Here is a 12039-nt window from a genome sequence, read left to right as displayed (position 1 = left end):
TGGACTGAGGTCAGAGGGCTGGCTGTGGACTGAGGTCAGAGGGCTGGGTGTGGGCGTGGTCAGAGGGCTGGGTGTGGGCTGAGGTCAGAGGGCTGGGTGTGGGCTGAGGTCAGAGGGCTGTGTGTGGGCATGGTCAGAGGGCTGGCTGTGGACTGAGGTCAGAGGGCTGGGTGTGGAAATGGTCAGAGGGCTGGGTGTGGGCATGGTCAGAGGGCTGGGTGTGGACTAAGGTCAGAGGGCTGGGTGTGGGCGTGGTCAGAGGGCTGGGTGTGGGCTGAGGTCAGAGGGCTGGGTGTGGGCTGAGGTCAGAGGGCTGGGTGTGGGCTGAGGTCAGAGGGCTGGGTGTGGAAATGGTCAGAGGGCTGGGTGTGGGCATGGTCAGAGGGCTGGCTGTGGACTGTGGTCAGAGGGCTGGATGTGGGCTGGTCAGAGGGTTGGATGTGGGCATGGTCAGAGGGCTGGGAGTGGAAATGGCCAGAGGGCTGGCTGTGGACTGAGGTCAGAGGGCTGGGTGTGGGCATGGTCAGAGGGCTGGCTGTGGGCTGAGGTCTGAGGGCTGGGTTTGGGCATGATCAGGGGCCTGAGGTCAGAGGGCTGGCTGGGTGTTAGGGGTCAGAGGTCTGATTGTGGGCGTGGTCAGAGGGCTGGGTGTGGACTGGTCAGAGGGTTGGGTGTGGGCTGGTCAGAGGGCTGGTTGTGGATGTAGTCAGAGGGCTGGGTGTGGGCTGGTCAGAGGAACAAGAGGGAGCCACAGGGAGGCCACCTCTGCCAAACTGAATGTCCAGTGACAGGATGACAGTTACATGCTCTATGCTACGTTCCTCCATGGAATATTAGGAGCCAATCGTATTAATATTATTAATAGGCCAGGCGCGGTGGCTCAAGCCTGTAATCCCAGCACTTTGGGAGGCCGAGACGGGCGGATCACTAGATCAGGAGATTGAGACCATCCAGGCTAACACGGTGAAACCGCGTCTCTACTAAAAAATACAAAAAACTAGCCGGGCGAGGTGGCGGGCGCCTGTAGTCCCAGCTACTCCGGAGGCTGAGGCAGGAGAATGGCGTAAACCCAGGAGGCGGAGCTTGCAGTGAACCGAGACCGGCCACCGCACTCCAGCCTGGGCGACAGAGCCAGACTCTGTCTCAAAAAAAAATAATAATAACAATATTAATAATAATAAAAATAAAACCAGGTTTCGCAGCCTGGTTTTCCCAGTGCACTGCTTGCCTGCCTGCACGGACATGCAGGTGGCAAGTATTCAAGGTGACTCTGGAGTAGGAGCGTGTGTGGCTGCAGGGAGGCCACTTCCGCCTGCCTGCCACCCCTGTGGACCTTGTTTTTGGTGCTTCCCCTGCAGCCAGCTTAGTTTGGGAGGCTGATGGGGAGAGATGGGCAGGCCAAGCTGGGACGAGGCAAGAGGGCTTGAGGTCAGTGTCACCATGGGCATAAGCATGGCCTTTCTTTGCCCAGCCTCATGGCCGGGCAGCCTGGATGACTCTGGAGTCCCAAGCCACTAACCCAATCCCTGAGGGCAAGGCATACACTATTTTTATGTCCCCAGCACCTGTTATCTGGCTATTACATCAGTTACGAGTCTTGAGTTTCAAGCAATGGGAACTGAATAATGAATCCAAGCAAGAATGGGTTGTATTGAGGGCCATGTCAGAATCCAGGAAAGAGCCAGTGCTCAGGCCCCAGCAAGGGCAGGGCCAGGGAAGCACTCGGGGCGTCCTCTCTGGGGTGCTGCCTTCAGAGGATCACCCTTCTCTGCTCCAGGAGTTAGACTCCTGGGAGACAGCCTGCCGGGCCCAGTGTAGGACAGGCTCCATCTCCACCACCAGCTGGGCAGGTGTGAGCCACCAAGGCAGGGGAATGAGTCTAGCACTTCCTTTATAGACTTGACACCTCCCACTCTCCCGGGCAGCACTCTCCAATGCCCTCTGCTTCAGTCTGAGACCACACACCTTCGTGGCTTTAGGGCTCCCTGCCTAGCCCACCTTCCAGGCTTCCCCTGTGCTTCCCCAAGTTCTGTATTCGTATATGCATAAGGCATATACGACAGAGGCTCCCACGGGGTCCTCTGTCTTAGGTACTAGGGCTATGTAGTGGGTAAGTGACAAAGCCTTGCCTGCGTAGAGCATTCATCCCAGCGGGGGAGGCAGCCAGTATGTAAGTCAGCGCACAGATCCCATTCCTTCGTGAGTGCTCCAAGGGCCGTTTGCTCAAATGTCTCCCCCAGTCCCACTCAGCCTCCTTCTGTCTGTGATCCCCTAGACTTGGCCCCTTGAGGGCAGAGGTTGCATCTTGATGAGGCTGGAGAAGGCGTTTGATGGATGTGCAGTGAATGAGGGAAAGAATAAATCGCGAATGCTCTGGGGATGCCGGAGTGCTAGTGGCAACCAAAGGTGGCATTGAGAGATGGGTAGGATTACTCATCACTCAAAGATTCTATTCTTTTTTTTTTTTTTTTTTTTTGTGATAGACTTTTGCTCTGTTGCCCAGGCTAGAGCGCAATGGTGCAATCTCGGCTCACTGCAACCTCTGCCTCCCAGGTTCAAGCGATTCTCCCTGCCTCAGCCTCCCAAGTAGCTGGGGTGCCCACTACCACACCCAGCTAATTTTTGTAGTTTTTAGTAGAGACTGGGTTTCACCATGTTGGCCAGGCTGGTCTTGAACTCCTGACCTTAGGTGATCCGCCCACCTCGGCCTCCCAAAGTGCTGGGATTACAGGTGTGTGCCACCACACCTGGCCAAAGATTCTATTCTTTTTGAAACTATAAGACTCCCTTCTTGCCTGCAGGAAACACCAGAGCTGGTGGCAAGCCTTCGACAGCAAACTGCGAGGAGATCTGATAAGCAGAGGATTAGAAAAGATGCTGTGGGCCCACAAGAGAAAGCAGAGGTAATGATGGGCCCCTGCCCGTGTGGCTGGGGAGCGGGTGAGCTAAGCTGCTTGTGGGCCGGGCTGGGGAGGCAGGAGATGACAAGGAAAAGGAGGTTGCTGCAAACAGACAAAGATTTGTGACCCTGAAGACCACAAATCTTTATTCAGTGGGCTGAGTTTAGAAGCTGAAGGATGAGCTTGTGGCTAGCAGTGACAGAATGTTCTCAGTATTTATTAACATTTAAATTACTGTATTTATTTTAGCTAATGACTATTTCTAATGGAATGTAATTAGAAGAATTCCTTATAGCTACTGTTCACAAAGCCCTTTCATATCTTGCTGCATTGAGCCTTCCAGATAGTGGGGATGATAAAATGGAAGCTCAGGGAGGTCAGAACAAGAGGCCCCTGGCCAGCAGCTGGTAAACAGTGGCCATGAGATTTGGGGCTGCCTCACTGCCCCCTTTATTTCCTTACACTTCCAGCCTTGCGCTTTTTACCTTCACCCCAATGCCTTTTTCCTTAGCTGTGGCTATCACACACCTAGAGAACAGAAGGAAGTGAGGGGCAGAGTGGTCTTAAATTGCTGCAAAGTGTTGACCAGTGTCTCCTGTGATTCCAACTAGCGAAGATGTAGAAACAAAAAGCAACATCAAGTAGATTCATAGGGGGTTAAACAGTGATATCAGTGTGTACTCTGGAAACAGTGGCTGTTCAAGGGACGTGTCTACCTCAGTCCTGCCCCTTCCACAATTTCTCAGAGCTCAGTTGAAGGTGCTGAGACCAAACTTCATGGATTGTTCGTGATAAAATCTTGGAACCATTAGTAGCCTGGTTATCATGATATAGTCTTAGATAAGTTAGATCAGGATATTGGCCAAGAGAAGTACATGCAGTCCTAGATAAAGAAAATTAAATTTGTTCTATAGAACTCTAAAATATTCCATTAGGGACATTCCTAGGCTGCACTAATAGAAGTGGAGTGGATACAGATCAAGAGACACAATGGTCCCACTGTCCTGGCTCCCTCTGCGGGCCTTTGCTCTGCCTAGAGGCACCATGGATCCATAGTGGAGAGACGGAGCTGAGTTTGAATCCTTGTGCAGACTTACTAGCTGCAAAGGCAGTAATTAGTGGTGATGGCAATGGAGCGGAATCTACCACATGCCTTCTGGGAGGGTCAGCAAGCCTGCAGTGACATGCAGCAGGTGCATCCCTAGTGACATGGCCTTGTCCTGCCCTGCTTGGGCAGAGAGCGAGCGCTGTGGCTTTCAGGATGTATAGGGCTTTTGGTGGTGGTCACCATCATTATCAAGAGCAGCCTGGGAGTCAGGGGTTGGACTGCCCATGGCCAGGATTCCAGCAATCTTTTTATGGGACATTCTCAAAGTATGCCACACTCTACTATGGCAAACACATTTTGCCTGACTTCTAACTGTTGCTTTGTAACCAGGTTTCATCAGCCTGCTTTTAGGGTGAGGCCCATAGGTGTACTCATAAATGTTTAACAATTGGCTGGTGGGGAGGGGTCAGTGGTTTCTGATTGGTAGCATTTGCCAATGTCCATGGTGTAAGTATTCCCACTATGGCTGATCTGATGTCACACTAACAACATGACGACAGTGGGCTTGCAAAACCCCTGAAAATGGACCAGGTGTGGTGGCTCACGCCTGTAGTCCCAGCACTTTAAGAGGCCGAGGTAGACGGATCATGAGGTCAAGAAATCAAGACCATCCTGGCCAACATGGTGAAACCTCATCTCTATTAAAAAAAAAAAAAAATACAAAAATTAGCTGGGCATGGTGGCACGTGTGGGTAGTCCCAGTTACTCAGGAGGCTGAGGCAGGAGAATCACTTGAACCCAGGAGGTGGAGGTTGCAATGAGCCAAGGTCACACCATTGCACTGCAGCTGGGCAACAAGAGCGAAACTCCATCTCAAACAAAACAAAACAAAAAACTCCTGAAAATGCAATGGTCATGAGCCAGGAAGAGTTGACTACAGTGCACCGCTGTTACAGGCTTCAGCTAATTTTACAGCAATCTGGTGACCAAGGGGGAAAATAACCTTTCCTTAAAATGGCACTGGGTTGGGGAATTCAGGACCCAAAGAGAGATTCTTTTGGAGAACTCAGAACACTCCAGGGGGTACTTTGCCAAAAATGTTGAATTTGATCTTTTGTTCTTTCTTTAGCATATTAAAGAAGACGTGTCTCCCTCTCAGAGAGAGGATGATATTCTCTGGAAAAGGAAGTTGGCCACACCTGTCACTGGAGCCCATTGGCAAACTGGCTCCTGTACCCATTGTCGGGGCAGAAACCATTGATGTATTAAACACAGGAGAGAAGCTCTTTATATTCAGAAATCCAAAGGAGCCAGAGATTTCACTGCATGTTCCTCCCAGGAGAAAGAAGAACTTTCTGAATGCCAAAAAGGCCATGAGGGCCTTGGGTATGGACTAGCCCAAGGGAAAGCCAGCATCTGAAGACAGAAGGGATTATTTTCTCCTGCCCACCAGTGTTGTCTGTTTATAATGTACAACTCACAAATATAAATTGCACATGCAGAAGGCACAGACCCCCCAACGCATGCAGACTTTCACTGGACTCAGTTTAATCTTGTCTCACGAATTTCCAGATGGCCCACTCTCCTCCGTATCACAAGGACATAAACACTTCTTCCTTTCAGCCGCACCTCTCCAGGGCCCTGGAGGAGACCCCCAGCCTGCGATCCACACCCCATCCTCCGCTGCGCAAGGTATGGGCTGTGTGGTGACAGCCAGATTCTCTGCTCTTACGTTTTGTATTTGTTACATATTCTATTTTTATAAAGGGAACTTAAAAAAATAAATATGTTTTGCACAAAGCTCTTTACAACAAAACCCATGTTTGCTTTATGTAATAAGCATTTATTTGTAATTGTGTCTTGCATTTTGTTCCCTGTGTGGTGTTCAATAGAGAGATTCACCCTCCATCACTCCAGCTGCCAAAACATGTGCCAGCCCCTGGGGTCTACCATCACCAATTCAAATCAGGGTTCTTTTCCCATTTTACAAATGAGGAAATTCAATGGCATAGAAAACTGAAGTGATTTTTACAAGATCATAAAGCTCATAAATAGCAAAATCAGGATTCACACTTTATGGCCCCCAAACCTTACCTTTCTCCTGGCCTTGATCCATGGACACATAACAGCCCTCACGCAGTTAGCTATAAACAGACTCCATACAAGTGCTTGTGTTTTATCAGGTGCTTGTGTAAGTGCCAACCCTTCTCATCCACACAGCAGTGCGTGAGGCCGGTGATGGGTCACTAAGGCTGGGCCACATCATGGTATCAGCCAGGCAAATAGTATAATTACAGTGGGTATTTTCTGACAGTAGGGGATGATTAGGATGAGAGTCCTCTCACCAGCAAGGGAAAAAAGGGATGATTGATAAAAAATCACACATCTTTCACATGAGAGTTGCGGCTAGACCTTTCCAACAACTTTAACCTACTTTTTAATGGTCACTAATATCCGCAGCAAGGTGAGTATCCCGATTCCCATTTTACTGCCAAGGAAGCTGAGACTCAGAGTTTAAAGAATTTGCCTATAATCAAACCACCTATACGGGAGGAATCCTGAGTCTTCTAACTAAAATGCTATCTGCCTTGGATGTCCCATTTCCATTGGCAAGCAGAAGACGAAGTCTTATTTGCAGTTTCCCATCAGCATGCATGCAGCACCATGACAAGGACCTTTGCTGGGGTTGCATTTCTCCCAGGGGACAGCAACCGTGCACCGTCTTCAGTTGCCACTTGACTACATGGCTACATTGGCAGGAAGGTGCAGGTAAACAGTTTGAATGCAGGAGAGAAGAGATGATAGTGCCAGTTTTCCCATCCATCAGAAGGTCCAGCAGCCTCGACTGAGGACAGAGAAAGAGGAGTGATTTTTACACACAGGGCAGCAGAGTGGAGAATGCATGGTCTTGGGAATAAGCAGACTGGAGTTCTCATCCTGCACCACTGCTTGACGGTCATGTGTTCTTGGCAAGCAGATACAATTGGATCTATAAAGTCCACCACATCTATGTCCTTCTCTAGCTTTTTAAGGTAATTGTCTGCATTTCTGATAATTTCCTGTTTCTACAAGGGCTCTGCTAGAATTATGCATAGTTGAAAGTAGATTGCATGCAAAGATTTCAAAAAAATGGCTCAAAATTATAGGCTGAAGCCTGATTGAAGAGGCTGTTAGCAACAACAGGAGGTGCCCAAGCTGCTCAAAATCTAGCATTTGAACCTAATTATAGCTCCTTATGTTAATAGAGAAAGACTAACTACTGATTTACCTTTTGTAAACTCGCTGCACAAAAAATGCCAGCATGTGTTGGGGAAAAGCCTGTGTTTCTGGAATCAGATAGACCAGGTTTAAATTGTGGCTCTACAACTTTTTTTTTTTTTTTTTTTTTGAGATGGAGTCTCGCTCTGTCGCCCAGGCTGGAGTGCAGTGGCCAGATCTCAGCTCACTGCAAGCTCCGCCTCCTGGGTTCCCACCATTCTCCTGCCTCAGCCTCCCGAGTAGCTGGGACTACAGGCGCCCGCCACCTCGCCCGGCTAGTTTTTTGTATTTTTTTAGTAGAGACGGGGTTTCACTGTGTTAGCCAGGATGGTCTCGATCTCCTGACCTCGTGATCCGCCCGTCTCGGCCTCCCAAAGTGCTGGGATTACAGGCTTGAGCCACCGCGCCCGGCCTCTACAACTTTTTAGCAGTCATTTTGCCACTCTGAACTTCAGTCTCTGTATCTGTAAAACAAAGGTCCTGATGCCTTATTTTACAGTAGGGATGTTGTAAAGAGTGAAGATACTAGATATTGTGTCTATAATGTCTGATGAAATGTTGGTGTGCAATAAGGTAGCTTATTTATTTTATTATATTTTAACATCTTTACAAAAATCCATCTGATATGTTTTGGCTCTATGTCCCCACCCAAATCTCACCTTGAATTGTGATTCCCATAATCCCCGCATGTCAAGGGCAGGACCAGGTGGAGGTAATTGGATCACAGGAGTGGTTTCCCCCATACTGTTCTCATGAGCGAGTCTCATGAGATCTGATGTTTTATAAGTGTCTGGCATTTCCCCTGCTGGCACTCCTGCTTCCTGCTGCCCTGTGAAGAAGGTGCTGTTCTTCTCCTTCGCCTTCTGCCATGATTGTAAGTTCCGTGAGGCCTTCCCAGTCATGTGGAACTGTGAGTCAATTTAACCTCTTTTCTTTATAAATTACCCAGGCTCATGTATTTCCTTACAACAATGTGATAATGAAGTGTTTCTTTCATTCCTTTTGCCATTCTAGGTGAAGCCTGTTTTCTTGAAGGGCTGTATCTTCACACAGAAGCCTACTCATGAGAGACAAGCTCCAAGGAACTTGGATTTAGAGGACTTGAGCTCAAGTTTGCGCTTTGTTACTTAAAAGTGGGGCAAAGTTGAGAAATTTACTAAGCCTCTCTGGGGGCTCAGCTCCCTGTGTATTCTGTCTTCAAGGAGTTTGATCTAGTTGCATTGACTAACACAAAAATAAATAATTGGTAAATGCAAGGTGTGAGACACACATACAAAAATCCTGCCGTGGGAATTTGGGAGTGAGGTCAAACCTGGCAGGGGTCAATTGGGGACAGCTTTGTGCTTATGACTCCTCCACATTTCCACACTGCACTCTTTGGAAGGAAGTCACTATGAGCAGCACACATTTAAGGAATGGGGACGTAAGTCTACCTCCTTGAGGGCAAAGTGTCTACATAGATTATTTGGAATTCTGCATGGGAGATGATCTCCTCTCCATTTATTTTTTCAATTATTTATTTCTATTGCTGTGGACTCATGGATATTTATTTTATACTTTGACTTATAATCCAATAATAATTTGTTGCTCTAATTGTTCCAGCTTTCAACATTGGGAGCTCTTTCTGTTGTCTCCCATATCCCTTTAACATAACCCCATCAGTGCAGATTTTTAAGTTTTTCTGAGTACTTCCTTGTTTTCTGGCACTAGAAGATGGTCTAAAAGGTGAGCATTATAAAAGATGAGCACTAGAAAAGATTCTCATCTTTTATGTTTCCAGTCCTAGAATCAGACATTCTCCGAGGAGTCTGATTCCTTTTGTTAGAGAACGGTATTAGAAACTAAATTCTAAGCCCTGGATGTGCTTATTGCTACTGGAGTATTGTTATTTCTAGGCCCTCTAAGCTGACAGAGCAAGAAAGTATATGTGTGCATACTAACCTGTTCATATACACATGTCCATTCATATTTTCATATGTAATAATCTGGGTCTATATTATGCTAAATATGAATTTACTGATGTCTCCAACACGAATCTATTGCCACAGTGAATCATTCTGGCCTTCTCCCCTTTTCTTTTTTATTATTATTTTTTTGAGACATGGTCTTATTCTGTCACCCAGACTGGAGTGCCGTGGTACAATCACAGTTTACTGCAGCCTTGACTTTCTGAGTTTAAGTGATCCTCATACCTCAGCCTCCCAAGTAACTGGGACTACAGGTGCATGCCACTTCACCCAGCTAGTTTTTTCTTTGTTTGTTTGTTTCTGTAGGGATGGGTTCCCACTATGTTGTCCAGGCTGGTCTCAAACTCCAAGACTCAAATGATCCTCCCGCCTTGGCCTGCAAAGTGCTTGGATTACAGGTATAAGCCACCACACCTGGTCCTTCTCCTCTCCATTCCAACAGTGTAAAACGTGGCTCCCATCATTTCCCAGCCATTTACTTAAGTGGTCAGGTCCAGTACATGTGTGGAGCATCATCAGGGTTTTGATAACCTGGACCCACGTGGGAAACAACTTTCTCAGTAGAGTACTTATATGCAGTTTCTTTTGCATTTAAAGACTTTACTCATTTCCAAAGTTACTTAGGTCAGCATATTTTTCTTCCAACCTCTTCAGTGAAGTTGTTTCTTACATTTGAAATGCAGTTAGATTATTTTGACACATTCTGCATTGCTTCCTAGAATTCTCTGGATTTCTTAAATGATTTTTTTAATCTGCATATGATAAAGTCAATTTTGCATTGGCATGGCACTCTGTATTTGTTAAAATGATTGTATAAAATGATATAAATTTGTATAAAATGACATATAATCATTTTAACAAGCACATATTGCCATGTATCCATAATTACACTATCATACAAAGTAGTTTTACTACCCTAAACAACTTCCTGTGTTCCACACGTTCAATCTTTACCTCCTCCACCTGAACCGCTGGCAATCACTGATCATTTTACTATCTCTAGAGGTTTTGCCTTTTCTAGAATGTCCTTATAATCAGAATTTGTCAAAGGTCAGTTAACTATATTTGTGTGGGTCTATTTCTGTTCTGTTCCAGTGATACGTGTGCCTGTTCCTTCACCAATACCACACTATCTTGATTACTGTAGCTATATAATAAATCTTGAAATTAGTATGAGTTCTCCAACGTTGTTTTTCTTTAGTATTGTTTTGACTCTGTAGGTCTTTTGGCATTCCACATAAACTTTAGGATCAGTTTGTCATTATCTGCAAAATAACTTGCTGGAATTTTGATTGATATTCTATATAGATCTATAGATTCCATAGGTCAGGTTGGGAAGAACTGACATCTCCATAGTATTGAATCTTCCAAATCATGAATATGAAATATTACTCCTCCATTTGTCTAGATCTTTTGATTTCCTTCATCAGAGTTTTATACTTTCTCCATACAGATCCTGTACATATTTTTAGATTTAAACCTGATCATTTTATTATTTTGGTGGTATTTTAAATGGTATTTTTAACATTTCAAATTCCAATAATTTATTTCTGATATATAGGAAAGCAGTCAATTTTTGAACCTTAACCTTGTATCCTGCAACCTTACTATCCTCACCAATTAGTTTTAGGGGTTTTTTGTTTGTTTGTTTTTGGTCAGTTCTGAGATGTTCTATACAGACAATTAAATTGTCATCTGAGAACAAAGACAATTTTATTTATTCCTTTCCAATTTGTATATGTTTTATTTCCTCTTCTTGTCTTATTACACTAGCTAGGATTACCATATGATATTGAATAGAAGTAGTAAGAGCACATCTTTGCCTTATTCTTTTTTTTTTTTTTTTTTTTTGAGATGGAGTCTCACTCTATCCCAGGCTGGAGTGCAGTGGTGTGATCTCAGCTCACTGCAAGCTCTGCCTCCCAGGTTCACGCCATTCTCCTGCCTCAGCCTCCCAAGTAGCTGGGACTACAGGTGCCCACCACCACACTCAGCTAATTTTTTGTATTTTTTATTAGAGACGGAGTTTCACCATGTGAGCCAGGATGGTCTTGATCTCCTGACCTCGTGATCCACCTGCCTCAGCCTCCCAAAGTGCTGGGATTACAGGCGTGAGCCACTGCGTCCGGCCATCTTTGCCTTATTCTTGATCTGAAGAGGAGGCATCCAATTTCTCATTATTTAAGTATGAGATTAGATATAGGTTTTTTGTGTAAGTAGTTTTTATCAAGTTGAGGAAGTGCCTCTCTATAGTGTGCTGAGAGATTTTGTCATATGTGTTTATTGAATTTCATCAAATACATTTCTGTATCAATTGATAGGATTTTTTTTCTTTAGCCTGTTGATGTGATGTATTCCATTAAATGATTTCAGAATGTTGAACCAGCCTTGCATAGGGAATAAATCCCACTTGGTCATGGTATATCATTCTTTTTTATAAATTATTGGATTTAATTTGTAAATATATTTTTCAGGATTTGTTCATCTATGTTCATGTGAGATAGAGGTCTCTAGTTTTCCTTTCTTGTATTTTTTAATCTGTTTTTTATATTATAGTTATACTCACCATGTGAGTTAGGAAGTATTCTTTCTGCTTTTATTTTCTAGAAGAGATTATGGAAAATTGATATTATTTCTTCCACAAACGTTTACTAAAATTCACCAGGAAAATGATCCAAATCTGGAGCTTTCTTTTCTTGGAAGGGTACTAATTATAGATTAAGTTTCTTTAACAGATATAGGTTTATTTAGTTTATCTCCTTCACGTTGTGTGAATTTTTGTAGTTTGTGTCTTTCAAGGGATTCATTCATTTCACCTAATTACCAAAATTATGGGCATAGGGTTGGTCACAGCATTCTTTTATGA

At 45.1% G+C, this 12039-nt stretch overlaps 1 protein-coding gene across 4 annotated transcripts in view; it reads left to right on the top strand.

Annotated features, from left to right (window-relative positions):
* EVC2 (EvC ciliary complex subunit 2) overlaps window positions 1-8255 on the top strand; it is a 164807-nt gene extending 156552 nt beyond the window's left edge. For 3 of the 4 annotated variants that reach the window (XM_030925850.1, XM_030925843.1, XM_010370055.2), the window contains 2 exons: window positions 2802-2903; window positions 5078-5768. In XM_030925850.1, coding sequence (XP_030781710.1) covers window positions 2802-2903; window positions 5078-5345 — 370 coding nt within the window. In that variant the 3' untranslated portion in view covers window positions 5346-5768. Of the gene's footprint in view, window positions 1-2801; window positions 2904-5077; window positions 5769-6649; window positions 6981-8220 lie in introns of those variants that run through there. The other variant, XR_004055663.1, reaches the window with a different exon arrangement.
* Window positions 8256-12039: the final 3784 nt, after the last annotated feature.

Source organism: Rhinopithecus roxellana, chromosome 2, assembly GCF_007565055.1.
Source record: "Rhinopithecus roxellana isolate Shanxi Qingling chromosome 2, ASM756505v1, whole genome shotgun sequence".
NCBI classification, from domain to species: Eukaryota; Metazoa; Chordata; class Mammalia; order Primates; family Cercopithecidae; genus Rhinopithecus; species Rhinopithecus roxellana.
Note: the sequence above shows the minus strand (reverse complement) of the source record. Positions and strands in the feature narration are given on the sequence as shown.